Here is a 21,108-nt window from a genome sequence, read left to right on the forward strand (position 1 = left end):
TCCTGCGGCCCACGCCCGTAATCCCAGTACTTGGGAGGCTGAGACAGTAGGCTCGCAGGTTGGAGCCCAGCCTCAAAATTTAGTGAGTCCTTCAGCAACTTGGCAAGACACTGGGTGTAATAAAATAGGACTAGGGAGTAGCTCAGAGGTAGAATGTCCTGAATTTAATTCAAAAAATAAAAAGTAAGCCAGGCGTGGTGGTGCACACTTATAATCCCAGCATTTGGGAGGCTGAGATGGAAGGATCGCGGTTCACAGCCAGCCTCAGCTACTTTGGCCCTCTGCAACTCAGCGAGACCCTGTTTCAAAATAAAGAATAAAAAATAGGGCTGGGGATGTTGCTCGGAGTTTGAATGTCCCTGGGTTCCATCCCCAATACCGCAAAAAAAAAAAAAAAAAGTAATAACTACTGAAAAAAAAAATGGAGCCAAGGCACACACCTGTAATCCCAGTACATAGGAGGCTGAGACAGAAGGATTACAAGTTCACAGCAAAACTTAACTTTAGCGAGGCCTTCTGCAATTTAGGGACATCCTGTTTCAAAATAAAAAATAGCAGCATTTGGGAGGCTGAGACAGGAGGATCACCATTCTCAGACAACCTCAGCTACTAAGTGAAGCCCTTTACAACTCAGTTTCAAAATAAAGAATAAAAAATAGGGCTGGGGGTGTATCTCAGAGGTAGAATGCCACCGGGGTTCCATCCCAAGTACCGCAATAAAATAAATAAATAAGGGTGTGGTGACACACGAAATCCTAGCATTCAGGAGGCTGTGACAGGAGGATCGTGCTTCCAGGCCAGCCTCAGCTACTTCGTGAGGCCCTCCACAACTTAGTGAGACCCTATTTAAAAATAAAGAATAACAAATAGGGGAGGGGGGGTGGCTCGGAGGTCGAGTGCCCCTGGGTTCCAACCCCAGACCTGCAATAAATAAATAAATAAATATTTAAAAATAAAAAAATAGGAGCTGGGCGTGGTGGCACACACTTGTAAAACCAGTACTTGGGAGGCTGAGACAGGACGATCCCAGTTCCCAACCAGCCTCAGCTACTTGGTGAGGCCCTCTGTAACTTAGTGAGACCTTGTTTCAAAACAAAGAATAAAAAATAGGGCTGAGGGTATAGCTCAGAGGTAGAATGCCCCTGGGGTCAATCCCCAGTACCACAATAAATAAATAAATAAATAAATAAATAAGTAAGTAAGTAATAAGGCTCCAAGGCAGAATACCCTTGGGTTCAATTCCCAGAACCAGCCAGGCATGGTGGCACATGCCTGTAATCCCACTACTTGGGAAGCTAAGACAGGAGGAGGACAGGTGAGAACAGCCTCAGCAACACAGACTCTCAGCAACCTGGCGAGACTGTCTCAAAAACAATAAATAGGCCAAGTGTGGTGGTTCACCCACGCTTCTTATCTCAGTAATTTGGAGGCTGAGACAGGAGGATCACAGGTCCAAGGCCAGCCTCAGCTAATTGGTGAGGCTCTCTGGAATGTAGTGAGACTCTCTTTCAAAATAAAGAATAAAAAATAGGACTGGAGCCGGGCGTGGTGGCGCACGCTTGTAATCCCCGCGCTTGGGAGGCAGAGACAGGAGGATCGCGCAGGTTCGAAGCCAGCCGCGCGCGCTGGCTTAGGAGACCCTGTTTCCAAATAAAAATGTACAAATAGGTCTGGGAGTGTAGCCCGGAGGTAGAAGGGCTTCCAGGAACCCCAGTACCACTAAAAAAAAAAAAAAAAAAAAATAGGACTGGGGGTGTAGCTTAGAGGTAAAATGTCCCTGGGTTCTATCCCCAGCACCACACACACACACACACAAAATGCGAAACTGAGAATAATCTAGTAAAACGTTATTAGTATATATTAAGTGCAGAAATGAAAAGAGCAGTGATGAGACAACATTTTATTGAGTCCCAGGTGCAGTGTGCTTGCTCACATCCACGGGCTTGGGAGTGACTGAGCTCGGTCATACTCAGGGGCTCTGGCTCTCCCAGACAGTCATCACCACCTCAGCCCAGTGGGTACCATTTGTGTAGAAGGGAAAATAAGTGACACAGAGGTGCATATGGCCGGCACATGATGTAACGCTCTTGGAAGGAGACCTGGACGTCCATCAGCATAATCTGAATGTGGGAGAAAGTCTGACTTTCCATTATAAACTTCATTTTTTCTCTGTGTGTGTGTGTGTCTGTGTGTGTTTCTAGGGATGGAACTCAGGGTCTCATGCATGCCACTGAACTATATATATCCTAGCCCCTTTGAAAAAAAATTTTTATGGCCCTGTGGCCCTGGGGATTGAACTCCGGAGCATTCTACCCCAGCCCGATTTTATTTCTTATTTGAAAACAAGGTCTCACTAAGTTGCTGAGGGCCTAAGTTGTCGAGGCTGTCTTCAACCCTGCGATCCTCTTGTCTCAGCCTCCCAAATACTAGGGTGTCTGCCACCAAACCCTCCCCATTTGAATTTTTTTTTTTTTTTTTGGTGGTACTGGGGTTCCTGGAAACCCTTCTACCTCCAGGCTACACTCCCAGACCTATGTTATGTTTTTTTTTTTTGTTGTTGTTGTTGTTTTTAATTTGGAAACAGGGTTTCTTAGCCAGCAAGGCTGGCTTCAAACCTACACGATCCTCTTGTCTCTGCCTCCCAAGCTCGGAGATTTCAAGCATGCGCCGCCAAGCCCAGCACCCCCTTTGAAATTTTCAGCCCACTTTTTTTATCTTTTTGTACTGGGCATTGAATCCAGAGGCATTTTACCTCTGAGATACACCGACAGCCCTTTTTTTTTTTTTTAATTTTTTTTGTTGTTTGTTACTCTGGGATATAACCCAGAGGCATTCTATCTCTGTGCTACACCCCCACCCCTATTTTATTTATTTATTTATTTATTTATTTATTTATTTATTTTTGTGGTACTGAGGGTAGAACCCAGGGGCCTTCTACCTCCAGGCTATACTCCCAGACCTATTTTATACTTTATTTGGAAACAGGGTCTCACTAAGTTGCTGAGAGGCTAAGTAGCTGAGGCTGGCTTCGAACCTGTGCAATCCTCCTGTCTCAGCCTCCCAAGCGCGGGGATTACAAGCATGCGCCACCATGCCCGGCTATTTTATTTTTATTTTAAAGCAAGGTCTCACTAGTTGATGAAAGTCTCACTACTTGCTGAGACTGTCCTTGAACCTGAGATCCCCCTGTCTCAGCCTCCCATGTACTAGGGTTACAGGCTGTACCACCTTGCCAGGCTTGGACAAGTTATCTATTCTCTCTGGGACCCTTTACCTCAGTCTATAAAAGGTGGAGAAAGTTCATAATTCACAGGTTTGCTGAGAAGAAGGTTAAAAGTATCAAGGGCCACCTGTAATCCCAATCAAAGCCACCATGCCCAGCTCCCTTATTTATTTATTTATTTATTTATTTATTTATTTTTGCAGGTCTGGGGATGGAACCCAGGGGCATTCTACCTCCAAGCTACACCCCCTGCCCTATTTTTTATTCTTTATTTTGAAACTGGGGTCTCACTGAGTTGCAGAGGGCCTCACTAAGTAGCTGTCCATGAACCGCGATCCTCCAGTCTCAGTCCCCCGAATGCTGGGATTACAAGCGTGTGCCACCACACCCGGCTTTATTTTTTATTTAGAGATAAGGTCTCACTAAATTGCTGAGTCTGGCTGCAAAGTTGTGATTTTCCTACTTCATTCAGACTCCTGGATAGCCTACATAAGTACTTTATGTGTATGTGTGTGGTACTGGAGATCCAACCCAGGGGTATTCTACCTCTGAGATACACCCCCTCCCTATTTTATTTTTATTTTGAAACAGGGTCTAGCTAGGTTGATGAGAATCTCGCTACGTGCTGAGGCTATCCTTGAACCTGCAATACCCCGGTCTTAGCCTCTCAAGTACTGGAATTGAAAGTGTGCCTGCCCCACTTTACCTTTTACTTTTGAAACAGAATCTCTCTAAGTTGCAAAGGGCCTCACTAAATTGCTGAGGCTGGCCTCAAACCTCCAGTCCTCTGTCTCAGCCTCTCAAGTACTGGGTTTTATAGGCTGGGTTTTATAGGTGTGTGCCATTGTAAATACTTTTTCTTTTTTCTTTTTGGTACTGGGGATGAAACCCAGGGGCATTCTACCTCTGAGCTACACCCCCAGCCTTTTTTTTTTTTTTTTTTTTTTGGTGGTACTGGGGTTCCTGGAAACCCTTCTACTTCCGGGCTACACTCTACACTCCCAGATATATATATATATATATATATATATTTTTTTTTTCTTTTTTTAAACAGGGTCTCTTAAGCCAGCGAGGCTGACTTCGAACCAGCGCGATCCTCCTGTCTCCACCTCCCAAGCGTGGGGATTACAAGCGTGCGCCACCACGCCTGGCGCCCCAACCCTATTTTTATTCTTTATTTTGAAACAGGGTCTCACTGAGTTGCAAAGGGCCTCACTAAGTAGCTGAGGCTAGCTGAGATCCTCCTGTGCCAGCCTCCCAAGTACTGGGCTTACAGGTGTGCACCACCTGCCTGGCCACCTTCACTGTACTCTAAACTAGCCACAGCATCTCCCATGTCAGAGACAACTGACCGTTCCTTTGACACGTCCCTGGCCTGGTCCCTCTTCACTCCATCAAGCCTCTGGCCCATCGGTGTGGCTCCTAAGCACGCCTCCACTCACCCCTTCCCCACTTCCATTCCCTGCCCAGGCCCCATCCTCTCCCACTTTGTTCTGTCCTACTCTCCCCCTAGTATCCTGTCTCAGTTTCCCTCTCTAGTCTATGTCCACACAGCAATAAAAGGAAATCTCCCTAAACCTAACCATAATCTTCTCCTTCTCAAAAGCCCTCCACAACTGGGTACAGTAGCTCAGGAGGCTGAGACAGGAGGATTGCAAGTTCAAGACCAACCAAGGTAATTTAGCAAGACCCTGTCTTAAATCAAGAAATTAAAAGGGTTGGGGTAAGCCAAGCATGGTGGCGCAGGTCTGTAATCCCAGTACTTGGGAGGCTGAGACAGGAGAATCATGTTTCACGGACAGCCTCAGCTACTTAGAGAGGCCCTTTTCAACTCAGAGAGACCCTGTTTCAAAATAAAGAGTGAAAATAGGGCTGGGGGAACTGGGCATGGTGGCGCACACTTGTAATCCCAGCATTTGGGAGGCTGAGACAGAAGAATCGTGTTCACAGACAGCCTCAGCTACTACTTGGTGAGGCCCTTTGCAACTCAGTGAGCCCTATTTCAAAAAGAAAGAATAAAAAATAGGGCTAGGGCCAGGCATGGTGGTGCACGCTTGTAGTCCCCGCAATCAGGAGGCAGAGACCAGGTGATCACAGTTTGCAGACAGCCTCAGCTACTTAGCAAGCCCCTTCACAAATCAGTGAGACTCCGTTTCAAAAAATAAAAATAAAAAAAAAAATAGGATTGGGGCCAGGTGTGGTAGCTCACGCTTGTAATCCCCGCGCTTGGGAGGTGGAGACAGGAGGATCGCACAGGTTCGAAACCAGCCTTGCTGGCTTAAGAGACCCTGTTTTCAAATAAAAATATAAAATAGGTCTGGGAGTGTAGCCTGGAGATAGAAGGGTCTCCAGGAACCCCAGGACCACAAAGAAAAAAAAAAAAAAGGATGGGGGGTGTGTGGCTTGGAGGTACAATGCCTCTGTGTTCTATCCCCAGTACTGAAAAAATAAATAAAAATAAAAATAGGGCTAGGGATGTAGCTCAGAGGTAGAATGAATACCCTGGGTTCCAATCCAAGTACCACAAAAAAAAAAAAAAAAAAAAAAAAGGAAGGGATAAATCTGGGCACTTAGACCTAAAATCAATTACTTCCTCACTTGGGGGTTAAGACAAGGGATAGTTCTTTCCTGTGCCTCAGTTTCCTTATTTAAGAAAAGAAAATGCTTAATTTTATGTCTTCACTGGGCACAGTGGCATACACCTATAATCCCAATACTTAGGAGACTAAAACAGGAGAATCAAGGTTCAAGGACAGCCTCACAATTTAAGACTCTCAGCAACCTAGTGAGACCCTGTTTCAAAGTTTTAAAAAGTTGTAGCTGTAGCTTGGAGGTAGAATGCCCCTGGGTTCAATCCCCAGTACCACAAAAAAAGAAAAAACAAAAATTGAAAAAGGGCTGGGGTGTAGCTTGGAAGTAGAAGGCCCCTGGGTTCAGTCCTTAGTACATACACATATGCACATATACATACATACATATATATATAAAATCTCCCTCCTATATAAAGTACCCAGAACAGGGCCTGGCTACAGAGTATCGCAGAGCAACACTCGCTCTGTATAAAATCACTTTGTGAAGTAGTACCGTGTGGTCACTATTTTATAGAAACAGTCGAAGAGGTAGAGTGACCGCCCAAGGGCACGGGGAGGATGGCTGAGTTGGGAGCTGCCCCAGGCAGGCTGGCTCCCAAGCCCGGGCGTGGCCTGCTACCTGCACTCAGTACACCAGGGTCAGGCAAGAAGCAGTGTCTCCCATGCACTGGCATCTGGGCTAGGGTCCTGCATCTGCTTCTGGTCTGTTGCCTAGGGCTACCCCAGGGTCCCTGGGGACACCTGAGAAAAACAAGTCAGGACAATCTCTTCCTCTGACCATTTTTTACACTCCAGTCCTTTTTTTTTTTTTTTTGTAGGCACTGGTGTTCCTGGAAACTCTTCTACCTCGGGGATACACTCCCAGACCTATTTTATATTTTTTATTTCGAAACAGGGTCTCTTAAGCCAGCGTGGCTGGCTTCGAACCTGCGTGATCCTCCTGTCTCCGCCTCCCAAGCGTGGGGATTGCAAGTGTGAGCCACCTCGCCTGGCTTTTTTTTTAATTTTTAAACAAGGTCTTTCTAGGTTGCTGAGTCTCACTACTTGCTGAGACTGTCCTTGAATCTGCGATCCTCCTGTGTCAGCCCCCCAAGTACTGGGATTATAGGCGTGCCACCACGCCCGGCTCAGGTCTCATTCCAGTTGTCCCTCCAACAGGGATCGCTCTCTGACCTTTCAGGCTGTGCCGGCCGCGTCCTCACGTCAGCCCGACCCTTCCCTCCAGTGTATCCTCTATCATACCCTGGTCATTCAGCCTCTTCCACTGAAGTCCTGCCCATTTAGAACCATCACTGTCCACCTCACCAATCTGCAGCCCAAGACAGCAGGTCCCAGGGCCACCTCCACTGCTGCACAAAGAGATCTGGAGATGACTGAGCTTCTTGTCATCCACAGCTGAGAAATTCAAGGCTCAGCAAGGAGCAATCACCAAGCAACTGATGTAGCGTCCGAAATGAAGTCCAGGGCAAATGAGAAGCGGTTTAACAAGTACTTGGCATGCTGAGACAGGAGGATCACAGGCTCATCACCAGCCTCGGCAATTTAGCAAGACCCTATTTCAAAAAAGAAAAGGGCCTAGCTGGGCGTGGTGGCGCACGCTTGTAATCCCAGCATTAGAGAGGCTGAGACTGGAGGATCGCGGTTCGCGGACAGCCTCCGCTACTTAGTGAGGCCCTCCGCAACTCAGTGAGACCCAGTTTCAAAATAAAGAATAAAAAATTGGGCAGGGGAAGTAGCTTGGAGGTCAAATGCCTCTGGGTTCCACCCCCAGACCCGCAAAAAAAAAAAAAAAAAAAAAAAAAAAGGCCTGGGGCTGTAGCTCAGAGGTAGAATGCCCCTGTGTTCAATCCCTAGTACCAAGGGGGAGTGGGGGAATGGTTGAATGAGAGACAGATTATGTAAGAGAAAGAGACAAAGAGGCAGTAAGAGGAAAGACAGACAGTGAGGAAGCCAGGAGGCCGGCGTGGGGAAATGGGAGCAAGGGCGGAGGAGAAGGAGGCAATGTTGGAACCCGGGATGGAGGACCACCCAGCCAGCCTTCTCCTCCAGCCAGGTTCTGTAGCACCACATGGACGGGTGTGGGCAACGCCTCACGCACACTCGTGTGCACACATGCACATCCACTCGGCTCTTGCTCGTGGGTCCCGCAGCCTGGCAGCGCCCGGCCGGCTATCTAGGGATGGAGGCGTAGTTGGCATGGGAGCTGGCAGAGAGGTGCTGGTGTGGCTCCGGCTGGGAGCCCAGGATGTCCACCTGATCGTCCCCGTCCTCGCTGAGGCTGGCAGGGCGTGGAGCAGGCAGCAGGATGAGCTCGGTGAGGCCGTGGAGGTCAGACATGTGGCGGAAAGCCTGCAACACCAGCACCATGGCCACCAGGCCCAGGAAGAGGTACACTGCAGACATGCGGAGGGAAGCCAGGTCCACGTAGGGTTCAGATCCAGGGGGCAGGCCGTGGTTCTACACCCATGCACCTACGGGGGCCGCCAGGGAGGGGCTGGCTCCCTCTTGGAACCCCTTCGACACCCCCGGGACAGGGCCATGGCCACCCAACTCACCTGTGACCAGCACCTTGTAGAGGGCCCTGTAGGGCTGGCCGGGGGCCTCCCCCGGCACATAGTCGCCCAGGCCAATGGTGGAGAGAGAGATGAAGCAGAAGTAGAAAGCATCCAGAAAGCTCCAGGTCTCCTCGAGGTGGGCGAAGACCGCAGCCGGCACCAGGAAGCAGATGGTCACTACAACCCCCAGCAGGGCCACCAGGTGCCAGCGGGCTGCCCGCCGGGGGTCCCAGCCCCAGCGCCAGCTCAGCCAAGACAGGGGCTTGTGGGTCAGCAGCAGCGACAGGCGCTGGGCCGTGGCGGTCAGCAGCAGCATGGTGGTGGGCACACCCAGGAGCGCGAAGGCGATGGAGAAGGCCTTGCCCGCGTCGGTCAGCGGCGTGGTGTAGCCATAGCCTGGGGGAAGGCACGAGTCCTCCTGCCCACCTGGCTCCTCCACGGAGGGGCTGGGGACGCCCTAAAGCAACACCTAACTTCCTCTCCAGTCCTGTGCTCCCATGTTCTCTGTCCCAGGCAGTGGTCCCTCTGCCCTTCTGTGGCTCAGGCCAGGAGCCCAGGTTGCTTCTGAAACTGGAATAAACTTCTAGACTTAGCTCCCCGTGCTTGCTTTCCGGGTTTTCGTTTTGCATGAGTGTGTTGTGTATAGTGCTGGGGATGGAACCCAGGGGTATTCTACCTCCAAGCTACACCCCCGGCACTATTTTACTTTTATTTTCTATTTTTATTATTTTTTATTTTTTATATTTATTTATTTATTTATTTATTTTTGTGGTACTGGAGGCAGAACCCAGGGGCTTTTCTACCTCTGGGCTATACTCCCAGACCTATTTTATATTTTATTTAGAAACAGGGTCTCACAAAAATATTGAGAGCCTCACTCAGTAGCTGAGGCTGGCTTCAATCCTGTGCAATCCTCCTGTCTCAGCTTCCCAAGCACTGGGATTACAAGCGTGCGCCACCACGCCCAGCTCCTATTTAACTTTATTTTTATTTTTATTTTTTGCGGGTCTGGGGATGGAACCCAGAGGCATCTGACCTCCGAGTTACACCCCCTGCCCAATTTTTTATTCTTTATTTTGAAACAGGGTCTCACTGAGTTGCGAAGGGCTTAACTAAGTAGCTGAGGCTGTTCACGAACTGCGATCCTCTGGTCTCAGCCTCCCAAATGCTGGGATTACAGGTGTGCACCACCAGGCTGTACTTTTATTTTTAAACAGGGCCTCGCTATGTTGGTAAGAGTCTCACTACTTTTTGAGGCTGTCTTCAAAACTGTGATCATCTTGTCTCATCCTCCAAAGTACTGAGATTATAGCATGTACCACCACACCCAGGTATCTTTTGTTAATGTAGATATGTAAAAAATAAAAATAGAACCAGGCGTGGTGGTGCACACTTATAATCCCAGCATTCAGGAGGATGGGACAAGAGGATCACGATTCGAGAACAGCCTCAGCTACTTATTGAGGCCCTTTGCAACTCAGTGAGACCCTGTTTCAAAATAAAGAAGAAGAAATAGAGCTGGGGATGTTTCCCAGAGGTAGAATGCCCCTGGGTTCCATCCCAGTACCACAAAAAAATAAAAATAAATAAAAAATAAATAAAAATAGTATTCGGTTATGGTGGTGCACAATTGTAATCCCAGTACTTAGGAGGCTAAGGCAGGAGGATCACAGGTTCACAACCAGCCTCAGCTACTTTGTGAGGCCCTCTGCAACTTAGTGAGACCCTGTTTCAAAATAAAGAATAAGCCAGGTGTGGTGGTGCACTTTGTAATCCCAGAATTTGGGAGGCTGAGACAGGAGGATTGTGGTTTGGAGTCAGCCTCAGCTAGTTAGTGAGGTCCTCTGCCACTCAGTGAGACCCTGTTTCAAAATAAAAGAATAAGAAATAGGGCTGGGGGTGTAGCTCTGAGGTAGAATGCCCTCGGGTTCAATCACCCATAAAAAAAATAAATAAATATAACCAGGCATAGTGGTGCACACCTATAATCCCAGTACTCAGGAGGCTGAAACAGGAAGACAGCAGGTTGAAACCAGACTCAGCAACTTAGCAGGACCCTCAGCAATCTAGTGAGACCCTGTTTCAAAATAAGAAATAAAAAGGTAGCCAGCATGGTGGCCGTAGGACTGGCCGGGGGGCCTCCTCAGGCACGTAGTCGCTCAGGCCGATGGTGGAGATAGAAAGGAAGCAGAGGTAGGAAGCAACCAGAAAACTCCAGGTCTCCTTGAGATGGGCGAAGACCACAGCCTTGTAATCCCAGTACTTGGGAGGCTGAGGCAAGAGGATGGCATAGGTTCGAAGCCAGGCTCAGCTACTTAGTGAGGCTCGCGGGAACTTAGTGAGACCCTGTTTCCAAATAGCCCAGAGGTAGAAAGCCCCTGGATTCCATCCATCCCCAGAACCACACATACACACATACGTACGTACACACATACATGAATGGAATGTAGCTAGGAAGTAAAATGCCCTTGGGTTCAATCCTCAGTACTAAAATGAATAATCACTGATTTGAGCAGAGTATGGTGGGAACAGGCCTGTAATCCCTATACTACTTGGGAGGCTGAGACAGGTCACAGGTTCAAGACTAGCCTCAGCAACTTACTGTTTCTTTTCTTTTCGTTCCTTTTCTTTGGTGGTACTGGGGGTAGAACCCAGAAGCATTCTACCTTCAAGCTATATACCCCCAGATGTATTTTATTCTATTATTTGGAAACAGGGTCTCACTAAGTTGCAGATGGCCTCACTAAGTAGCTGAGCCTGGCCATGGGCCTGAGAGCCTCCTTTCTCAGCCTCCCAAGGGCTAAGATTACAAGCATGTGCCACCATGTCCCACTTAAGACCCTGTTTCAAAACAAAAAATAATAGGGCCCTGGGTATAGCTCAGAAGTCAAATGCCTCTGGGTTCATCCCCCAGTGCCACGCAGAAAGAAAGAAAGAGAGAAAGAATGAAAGAAAGAAAGGGAGGGAGGGAAGGAGGGAGGGAGGAAAGGAAGGAAGGAAAAGAAAGGAAGGAAGGAAGATGCTAGATGGACGATAGATGATAGACCGATCGATCACGATCGATCGATCTGGCTCTGGCACAATGACACAGGATTGTGACCCCAGCTACTCTGGAGGCTAAGGCAAGAGGACTGCATGGAGTCAGGCATGGTGGCACACGCTTGTAATCTCCACTATTGGGAGGCGGAGACAGAAGGATTGTGCAGGTTCGAAGCCAGCCTTGCTTTTAAGAGACTCTTTCCAAATAAAAAAATATATAAGAAATAGGTCTGGGAGTGTAACCTGGAGGTAGAAGGGTTTCCAGGAGCCCCAGTACCACCAAAAAAAAATAGTAGTACTCCAGATAAAGCTCAGAGGTTGAATCTCATGGTTTTCATCCCCTGTACCACACAAAAAAAGGGGGGTCTGGGGTGTAACTCAGTGATCGACCACACTGTGTTCAATCCCCAGTACCATGCACACACATACAAATCCCTGATTTCGGGGAGGCTGGGGGTGTAGTTCAATATTAGGCACCTGACTAGGCCTGGCACCAAAAATCACTAATTCTGGAGTTCACACAGCTGAGCAACACATGACTGACTTAATCTCCTACCAGCTCAGCTGTAGATAACACCTCTGACATGTGGGTCACAATGATAATGGGTCCCTAGTTTACTTCACAGGGACTTGAAGACACTTGTGGAAAGAATGGCCTCTGCAGTTGGGTGGGAGCAGGTATGACACGGGTGATCTCTCTGACATAGACGGGGAGGCTGGAAACTACCCTCAGGTCATACTAATGCTGCCATTTTCTGGATTCGAGCCCTGTGGGGAGCCATGATGCAAGTGCAGACCACTGACTGCTTAAATCACACCCTGCTCCTCCCACCCAGAAGTATCCCCGAACCCTGTGCTGGGGAGGCAGATCTGACACTCGCCTTCCTGTCTCCACACTTACACCTTGTGATTAAACTCTTGCAAAACTCCCTCATTTCAGGGATTGACTAAGTACACGGCAAACAAAAAGGGCCTGGTTTCAGGTTTGATCCCCCTCCTGCCAGGCCCCATCGGTCAGTGAGGCCTGTCAACAGACCCAGAACCTACCTGCTTCTCCCCCAACCCAGCCCCAAGGACCGACCCTCATCCTGTGACCACAGCGGCCTCCCCCAGGCCTCCCCTCTCCTAAGACCTGGACTCCACGGTCTATTCGGCCAGAGGAAACCTTTGAACACCTGAGCCAGGTCACATCGTCTCTGGCTCAGAGCCCTCGGTACTGGAGATTGAACCAGGAGCATTCTACCTGAGCCACATCCTAGCTCCTATTATTATTATTATTATTATTATTATTATTATTGACATACTGGGGATGGAACCCAGGGGCATTCTACCTCCAAGCTACACCTCCAGCCCTATTTTGTTATTATTATTTATTATTATTATTATTATTACTTATTTATTTATTTATTTTGAAACAGGGTCTCACTGAGCGGCAAAGGGCCTCACTAAGTAGCTAAGGCTGTCTTCGAACCGCGATCCTTCTGTCTCAGCCTCCCAAATGCTGGGATTACAAGTGCGCACCACCACACCTGGCCTCTTCTTATTTTTTGAGATAAGGTCTTACTAAGTTGCCCAGGATGGCCTCAAACTCGTGATCCTCCTGTCTCATCCTCCAAAGTTCTGGGATTATAGGCATGTACCACTGTGTGCTGCCTTGATTCAAATATCACCCTCTCGTTGATACCTTCCCTAACCACCTTATGATTAATATTACTATTTTGCAGTACTGTGGATTAAGCCCAAGGCCACAACCTCCAGCCTTTTATTTTTTATTTTGAGACAGGACCTCACTATATCGCTGAGAGGGTCTCCCTGAACCTCCTGTCTCAGCCTCTCAAGTATTGTAAGCATAAGCACGCACCACTACGCCTGGCTCTGTGGCCCTTAAGGCCTCCTGCACACTATCTGGTTACTTACTTGGTTACTATCTATCACCCACGAGGGTGTCAATTCCAGGAGGGGAAGGGATTCTGTGGTCACCTCTGTGGGCATTGATCATGTGGGCACTCAACCAATACTTCTCAAATTGACGTATGAAAGAAGGGTGCCGACTCTCACTTGGAGTTTCCTCTACTCTAAAATGGGAGCGTCAGCCATCATGGTGGCTTGTAATCCCAGAGTTCTGGAGGCTGAGACAGGAGGATCACGGTTCTCGGACAGCCTCAACTACTTAGAAGCCCTCCACAACTCAGTGAGACCCTATTTCAAACTAAAAGATAATAAAAATAGGGCTAGGGGTATAGCTCGGAAGTAGAATGTCCCCGGGTTTCATCCCCAATACCACAATAAAATCAAATAAAACAAAATAAATAGGAATGTCGAAGCCAAGCATGGTGGATCACGCTTGTAATCCCAGCAATTGGAAGACTGAGACAGGAGGATCGTGGTTTGAGGACGTCAGCTACTACTTTGTGAGGCCCTTTGTAACTCAGTGAGACCCTGTTTCAAAATAAAGAATAAAAAATAAGGCTAGGGGTGTAGCTTGGAGGTAGAATGCCCCTGGGTTCCATCCCCAGTACTGAAAAAAAAAAATATATATATATATATATATATATAAAATGTATGTATGTATGTGTATGTATGTATGTATGTATGTATGTAATAAAACAGGGCTGGGAATATAATTTAGAGGTAGAGTGCCCCCGTGTTCAATCCCTAGTGCCACACACACAAAAGTCTCACCCCAAATACTGTGCAGACCCAGCTCTGTGACCCACAATAAAGGGGTTCACCCACACCCTTTGTCCATACAAAAGGACGCCTCACTTTGTGTGTGGCGCTGGGTACTGAACTCAGGGACAGTCTTCTTCCAGGCTACACTCTCAATCCTTTTATTTCATGTTTGGAAACAGGATGTTGATAAGTTGTGAGCGCCTTGGTAGGTTGCCAGGCTAGCTACGAGCCTGAGATCCTCCTGTCTCCGCCTCCCAGGTACTTAGACTCCGGTGTGTGCCGCCTGCCCAGCCATTTAGTGTTCCCTTTCAGCAAATACATTCAAGGGTTCCCGCCCCACCCAGAACGAGGATGACCAGGATCTGTAAATATTAGTTATTGCCAGTGCTTCACTCTGACAAAGACGCCTCCTTGATTAAACCTTAGTCAGCTCCTCTAAGCATTGATGGTTCTCAAGTAGGTACAGTTTTAGCAAGAATCCTAAGAATCCTCACCCTGGATATCTCATCCGAGTCTTCACTCCTCTCTCTCTCTTTTTTTCAATACTAGGGATGGGACCCAGGGGCATTCGACCTCCGAGCTACACCCCCAGCCCTATTTTTTATTCTTTATTTTGAAACAGGGTCTCGCTAAGTTGCAGAGGGCCTCACTAAGTAGCTGAGGCTGTCCGCAAACCGTGATCCTCCGGTCTCAGCCTCCTGAATGCTGGGATTACACGCGTGCGCCACCATACCCAGTTTATTATTTTTTATTTTGAAATAGAGTCAGTCTCACTAACTTGATGAGCCTCCTGTCTCAGCCTCCCAAATACTGGGATCAGAGGCATATCCCATTGCATCCAGCTGTTTAAGAATCTTGTTAGGCTAGGATGTAGCTCAGTGGTAGAGTGCTTGTCTAGCTTGTGCGAGACCCTGGGTCTCATCCCCAACACTGAAAAAAAAAAAAAAAAAGAAAATAGAAAAATTGTTAAGTCAAGAAACAATCCCCATCACCCTGACATCTCTTCTTAATAATTTTCTGTCCACTAATCCCCTCATTTTGTTGTCTTTGCTATATTCAGAATTCTTTTACAAGGCCGGATGTGGTGGCACATGCTTGTAATCGTGGTCTGTGGACAGCCTCAGCTACTTAGTAAGGCCCTTTGCAACTCAGTGAGTTCCTGTTTCAAAAATAAAAAGACAGCCTGGCATAGTGGTGCACACTTGTAATCCCAGCATTCAGGAGTCTAAACCAGGAGGATTGTGGTTTGAGGACAGCCTCAGCTACTACTTAGTGAGGCCCTTTGCAACTCAGTGAGACACTGTTTCAAAATAAAGAATAAAAAATTGGGCTAGGAGCCGGGCTTGGTAATCCCAGCATTCGGGCTTGGTAATCCCAGCATTCGGGAGGCTGAGACTGGAGAATCATGGTAGCCTCAGCTACTTTAGTGAGGTGCTATGTAACCCAAGTGAGACCCTGTTTCAAAATAAAGATAAAAAAAAATAGGGCAGGGGGGTGTCGCTCGGAGTTCAAATGCCCCTGGGTTCCATCCCCAGACCCGCAAAAAAAAAAAAAAGAAAATAGGCCTGGGGGGTATAGCTTGGAGGTACAATCCCCCTGGGGTTCCATATACTAGTTCCTAGTACTGCAATAATAATAATAATTAATAATAATAATAATAATACCAAAAAATTAAGGCTAGGGGTGTAGCTCAGAGGTACAATGCCCCTGGGTTCCATTCCTGGTACCGAAAATAATAATAATAATAATAATAATAATAATAATAATAATTCTACAATACAACCATCACCATTCTTCTTGCCCACCAAGTGTTGAAACTGAGCCAGAAAAAGGCAGCTTCCCTGATCCTAAAAACTGTTTAGGCTCTTTTTCAGGACACAGGCACAGAACCTCCAAATCTGACCTTGACAATCCGAATGACCCAAAAGTCTCTAAGGAGCAAACCCAGAAAAAAAGAACAGGCCCTCCTGGACCTGACTTAGAAATTAGGGGTGCTGTTAGCTGGGAGTGGTGGTGCATCTGCAGTCTCAGTACTTGGGAAGCAGAGACAGGAGGATCACAGGTTCAAGGCCAGCCTTGGCAACTTAGCAAAAAAAAAAAAAAAAAAAGGGCTAGGGGCACAGCTTAGAGATAGAAGACATCTGGCTTCAATTCCATATATATATATATACTCCAGTCTCTCTGGGCCTCAGTCTCACATATACACGTCCAATGGTAGCTGCTTCACGAGCCCACTGTGCTGTTTGTGTCCTGTGCCTCTGTCAGGTGACTACTCCCGTGAGGTAGGGAGTGTTATTACCCCATTCTACAGAGGAGGAATAATACCCAATGAGCAGCTGCTGAGCGGGGACGCCGCCAGGCAGGCTGGCCTGCTCCTCTGCCAGGGCCGGCTCCTCAGAAGGCAAACTGGGAGGAGGCAGAACAAGGCGTCCATGAGCCCAGAAGCAGGTCAGGCCGGCCCTGGCAGCGTGGGGGCGAGCAGGTCCCAGACGAGGTCAGCTAATTCCGGCCTGTGAGGAATCGCCCGGCTCTGTGCCAATTGGCCTGAGGTTTGCTGGTTTACAGGGTGGGGCACAAGTAGGAGCTAGGGGGAGAGTGGGGGCCGCCGCCCCCTACTGGTGCACTGCTAACTGGGGGAAAGTTAGGATTCTAGACCAAGCCTCTTCCTGGTTCCAAAAATGACAGGTGAGGTGGGGGGGGGGGGGATATGATGGATTGGAGATTGGAGAACAGCCAGGCCTGAGCGTGGGGGGATTTCCCAGGTTCCTCCATATCAGGGGAAGAAGGGACTTCCCAAGGTCCTGGTTCTCAAGGGCTGTAAAGGGAAAGTAGGGTGGCCCCAGGGCCCCTCTTTTTGTTCTTGTTGCTGTTTGTGTGTGTAGTACTGGGGATTGAACCCAGGCTCATTTTACCTCCAAGCTACATCCCCAACCCTTTTTATTTTGCTACATTCTGAGGCCATCCTTGAATCTCATTTCTGAGGCCATCCTTGAATCTGTCAGTCATCTTTCTGTCTCACCTTTCCAAGTACTGGGATTACAACTGCGCCCCACCATGTCTGCCTTCTTTTTCTTTTTCCTTTTTTTTTTTTTCTGACACCTCTACTTCTGAGCTATACCCTCAGAGACGTGTGTGTGTGTGTGTGTGTGTGTGTGTGTGTGTGTGTGTGTATGTTACTGGAGATGGAACCCAGGGGCATTCTACCTCAAAGCCACACCCCCAGCCCTATTTTTTATTCTTTGTTTTGAAACAGGGTCTGAGTTGCAAAGGGCCTTGCTAAGTAGCTGGGGCTGCCTGCAAACCACAATCCTCCTGTCTCAGCCTCCCAAATGCTGGGATTACAAGCATGTACCACCTCACCCACCTCCCCCAGCCCTATTTTATTTTTTATTTTCACACAGGATTTCATCAAGTTGTGGAAAACCTCAGTAAGTAGCTGAGGCTGGCCATGAACCTGTTATCTTCCTGTCTCAGCCTCCCATGTACTGGGATTACAAGCCTGTGCCAACATACCCACCTCCAGGGTCTCTTTTTTTTAAATTTTGAAACAGGTTCTCACTAAGTTTCAGAGGACCTCACTAAGTAGCTGAAGCTGGCAGCAAACCTGTAATCCTCCTGTCTCAGCCCCCCAAGTACTGGGATTACAAGCATACACCACCACACTTGGCTTGTCCTGTTTTATTTAATTTAATTTGTTTATTAACTAGCCCCCCCCTTTTTTTTGCAGTACTGGAGATTGAACCCAGGGGCATTCTACCTCCAAACCACACTCCCAGCCCTATTTTTTATTCTTTATTTTAAAACAGGGTCTCACTAAGTTGCAGAGGACCTCACTGACCAGCTGAGCCCAGCTGCAAACGTCTGATTCTCCTGTCTCAGCCCTCCCAAGTACTGGGAGTATAAGGGTGAGCCACCACATTCAGGGTCCCTCTTGAATAGGGCTCAGTGAAGGGAGCCTAGAGAGTCTTATCTTTGTGTGTGTGTGTGTGTGTGTGTGTGTGTGTGTGTGGTACTGGGGTTCCTGGAAGCCCTTCTACCTCCGGGCTACACTCCCAGACCTATTTTTACTTTTTTTTTTTTTTTTGGAAACTGGGTCTCCTAAGCCAGCACGCACAGCTGGCTTCGAACCTGCGTGATCCTCCTGTCTCTGCCTCCCAAGTGCGGGGATTACAAGCGTGCGCCACCACGCCTGACGAGAGAGTCATATCTTAAACCACAGCCCACTGTCATGGTTTCAAATGGATCCTGTGTCCAAAGGAAGAAGGGGTGACTTTTTTTTTTTTTTTTTGCGATACTGGGGATTGAATCCAGGGTTGCTTTACCACTGCACCCCCCCCACCTTTTTTATTTTTCATCTTGAAACAGGTCTAAGTCGCCTAGGCTGGCCTCAGATTTGCGATCCACCTCTTGCCTCAGCCTCCAAGTAACTGGGATTACAGGTGTGCACACGGTGCCTGACATCCAGAGGGTGACTTCTAAATCATTTCCTCAGGTGAGGGGGCTTCTGAGCCCTGCTGCCCAAAGCAAGGTGATGAGGCTGACACTGCCAAAAGGGTGCTAAGGGCAGTGTCCCAGATCCTTGCTGAGTGTCCAGGGTAGACAGTGAAATTGTGTGTGTGTGTGTGTGTGTGTGTGTGTGTGTGTGTTAGTTACTGGGAACTGAACCCAGAGGCATTCTACTTCAGAACTGTACCTCCAGCCCTGTTTTACAATGTCTTTGTTTTGAAGCAGGGTCTGTCTAGGTTGCTGAGAGTCTTGCTAAATTCCTGAGGCTGGTCTCAAACCTGCGACCCTCTTGTCTCAGCCTCCCAAGTACTGGGATTACTGGCATGCACCACCATGCTCAGTGTAAAATGGTCTCGAGTGGGCGCCGGGGAGGGTTCTGGATGCTGAGGGCCTGAAGCATCCCTGATGGAGAAAATTTCAAATCCAAAATAGGCTGGAGCAATGTTGGTTAGAGAGGGAGTTCCCAACCACAGATCTGGAGAAGGATGGAGAGGTCCCCAGCCCCCGGAAAATCCCTTGTTTGGGGAATTCACAGTGAGGGGCCCTGGGGCCAGGACAGCAGGTGAGAAGGCCAAGTCCCCCCCCCTGGCCTCCTGTGAGGGGTGGGGGTGGGTTCCGCTCTCTGCAACAGTGTGGAGGGCGCTCAGGTTCCTGGCAGGAAGTCACACTGGTTCTGGGGCTCTTACTGATGGATGCCAGGGTCCAGAAAGGGGTGGGAGTCTCCGTTCATGGGTTTAAAGGGGCCTTCATGGTGAGTCCTCCGTATTGCTGGAGGTGGTTTGAAGACAAAGGGGTGGGAGGGTCTTAGTTGGACAGTCAGTGGTCCTCCGTGGAAAGTATTCTGGCTCTCACCATGCTGGGTCCCTTTCACACACCCACCTTTGCTGGGGGTGTTGAATTGGGAATCCCCGATCTAGAGGAAACAGAGTTCCAGTGGGAGGAAACCCCTGAAAATAAAGGGGAGATCCCAAGTAGGGGGCCAGAAGAGGGGTGGGGGCCGTCCTGGGTCCAGGCCGCTGCTGGAGAGGTCCTGAGCTCCAGAGGGATGGGAGTGTCAGAGGGCCCAGGTCCTTGCCAAGGCCTCTAGCAGGAAGACATTCAGTGGTGGTGCCTGAAAGGTCTGGGGAGTCAGGGTCCTTTGCTGGGGTGCCAGAGTCGGGAGGAAGTTGAGTTGGGGTGTTTGGGGAAGGATGCATCTGGTCACAAACCTGTTCATAAGGGATGGCTGTACCAGCCCAGAGTTAGGGCAGGGTCCTGGCATGGCTGAGGCCCCCCGATGGAGAGGGCAGGTTCTCAGGCAGAAGGCTCCTGGTCCTCCTTGGTCTCTGAGGACAGTCCTAGTCTCCCCAGAGGGCACCGAGGAGACCCAGGTCGCCAGTGAGGTTAAGACGGAGGAGGGGGCTCCAGATACTCTGGCCGAGGTACCGAGGGGGCGCTAGTCCTGGGGTACTTTCTTGCTTAGGAGAAAGGGCTTGGAGGAAGGGACGGGGGAGTGGTGACGCGGGGGTCCTGTGGGTGGGGTGAGGTTGAGGGGCCCTAGGTCCGGGGCGCACGCGGGTGCGGGCGAGGGCGCCGGTGGGAGGCCCGGGGCGGGGCGGCGCTCACGTACCCACGGTGGTGACCAGCGTGCTGGCGAAGAAGAGGGCCGAGGCGAAGTCCCAGGCGGGGTCCGAGGCGTTGGCGGGCCCCGCGGCGTCGGCGAGCGCGGCGCGCCCCAGCCGTCCGGCCGCCAGCACCCGCTCCAGGAAGGCGTCCAGCGCCGCGGCCGCCACGCACGGGCTGCGCCGCAGCAGCTGCTCCCGCAGCGCCCCCAGCTCGGCGCGCAGCCGGGCCTCGTGCGGGCGCTCCAGCCGCGCCACGAGCAGCGCGCCCAGCGCCAGGTAGGCGGCGTAGACGGCCAGGGCGCCCGCCAGCAGCGCGCCCCGCCGCATGGCGCCGCCGACGTGGCCGGCGCCCGCAGCCCGCCGCAGTTCCGGGAGGATCCCCGAGGGGCTGGGGGGGAAGGGGAGGAGCGGCCGAGGCACGCCCAGCCGCCGGGAAACTGAGGCACGCCCAGCCGGCGGGTGCGGGGACGGGACGGAGAGGGTGGGGCTCGGCGCTCCCGGAGCCGGCGGCCGGCGGGACGGAGCGCGCGGAGGAGATCTGCCCTTCCTAACATTCCTTCTCTTTCTTCCTCTCCAAGTTAAAGAGGATCCAGATTGTCCTTTCTGCGCCCGGGCGGGAGAGCGGCTCCCGCCTCCCCGGCGCCGGGCGGCTAAGCGTGTGCGCGCTGCGGGGCAGACTGACATCTGCTTCTCACCGCATTGGCCAGGACTTGGTCCTTGGAGTAGGGAGGCACGATTCACAGAAACGCGCACCGTGGGTAGAGTCAGGTGGTCCCCGCGCCCGCGTGCACGGAGCGCGGCGCAGTGCCCTTCCACCAGACCTTTGCTCAGAGCCACTCTGAGCTGGGGAGCAGTAGTGACCAAGACAGCCTTGGGCCTACCCTCATCGGGCTCTCTGGGGAGACTGAGCGGTGAGC

At 49.9% G+C, this 21,108-nt stretch overlaps 1 protein-coding gene across 1 annotated transcript; it reads right to left on the reverse strand.

Annotated features, from left to right (window-relative positions):
* Window positions 1-7,983: 7,983 nt before the first annotated feature.
* KCNK6 (potassium two pore domain channel subfamily K member 6) lies at window positions 7,984-20,518 on the reverse strand (the record flags this gene model as incomplete). Its single annotated transcript, XM_080704585.1, has 3 exons — window positions 7,984-8,207; window positions 8,370-8,765; window positions 20,197-20,518. The coding sequence occupies 3 exons, from the start codon at window positions 20,516-20,518 to the stop codon at window positions 7,984-7,986; spliced, it is 942 nt and encodes a 313-aa protein (XP_080560711.1).
* Between the last annotated feature and the right edge of the window lie 590 nt (window positions 20,519-21,108).

The sequence above is a fragment of the Muscardinus avellanarius genome (genome assembly GCF_963383645.1).
Source record: "Muscardinus avellanarius genome assembly, chromosome: 10".
NCBI lineage: Eukaryota > Metazoa > Chordata > Mammalia > Rodentia > Gliridae > Muscardinus > Muscardinus avellanarius.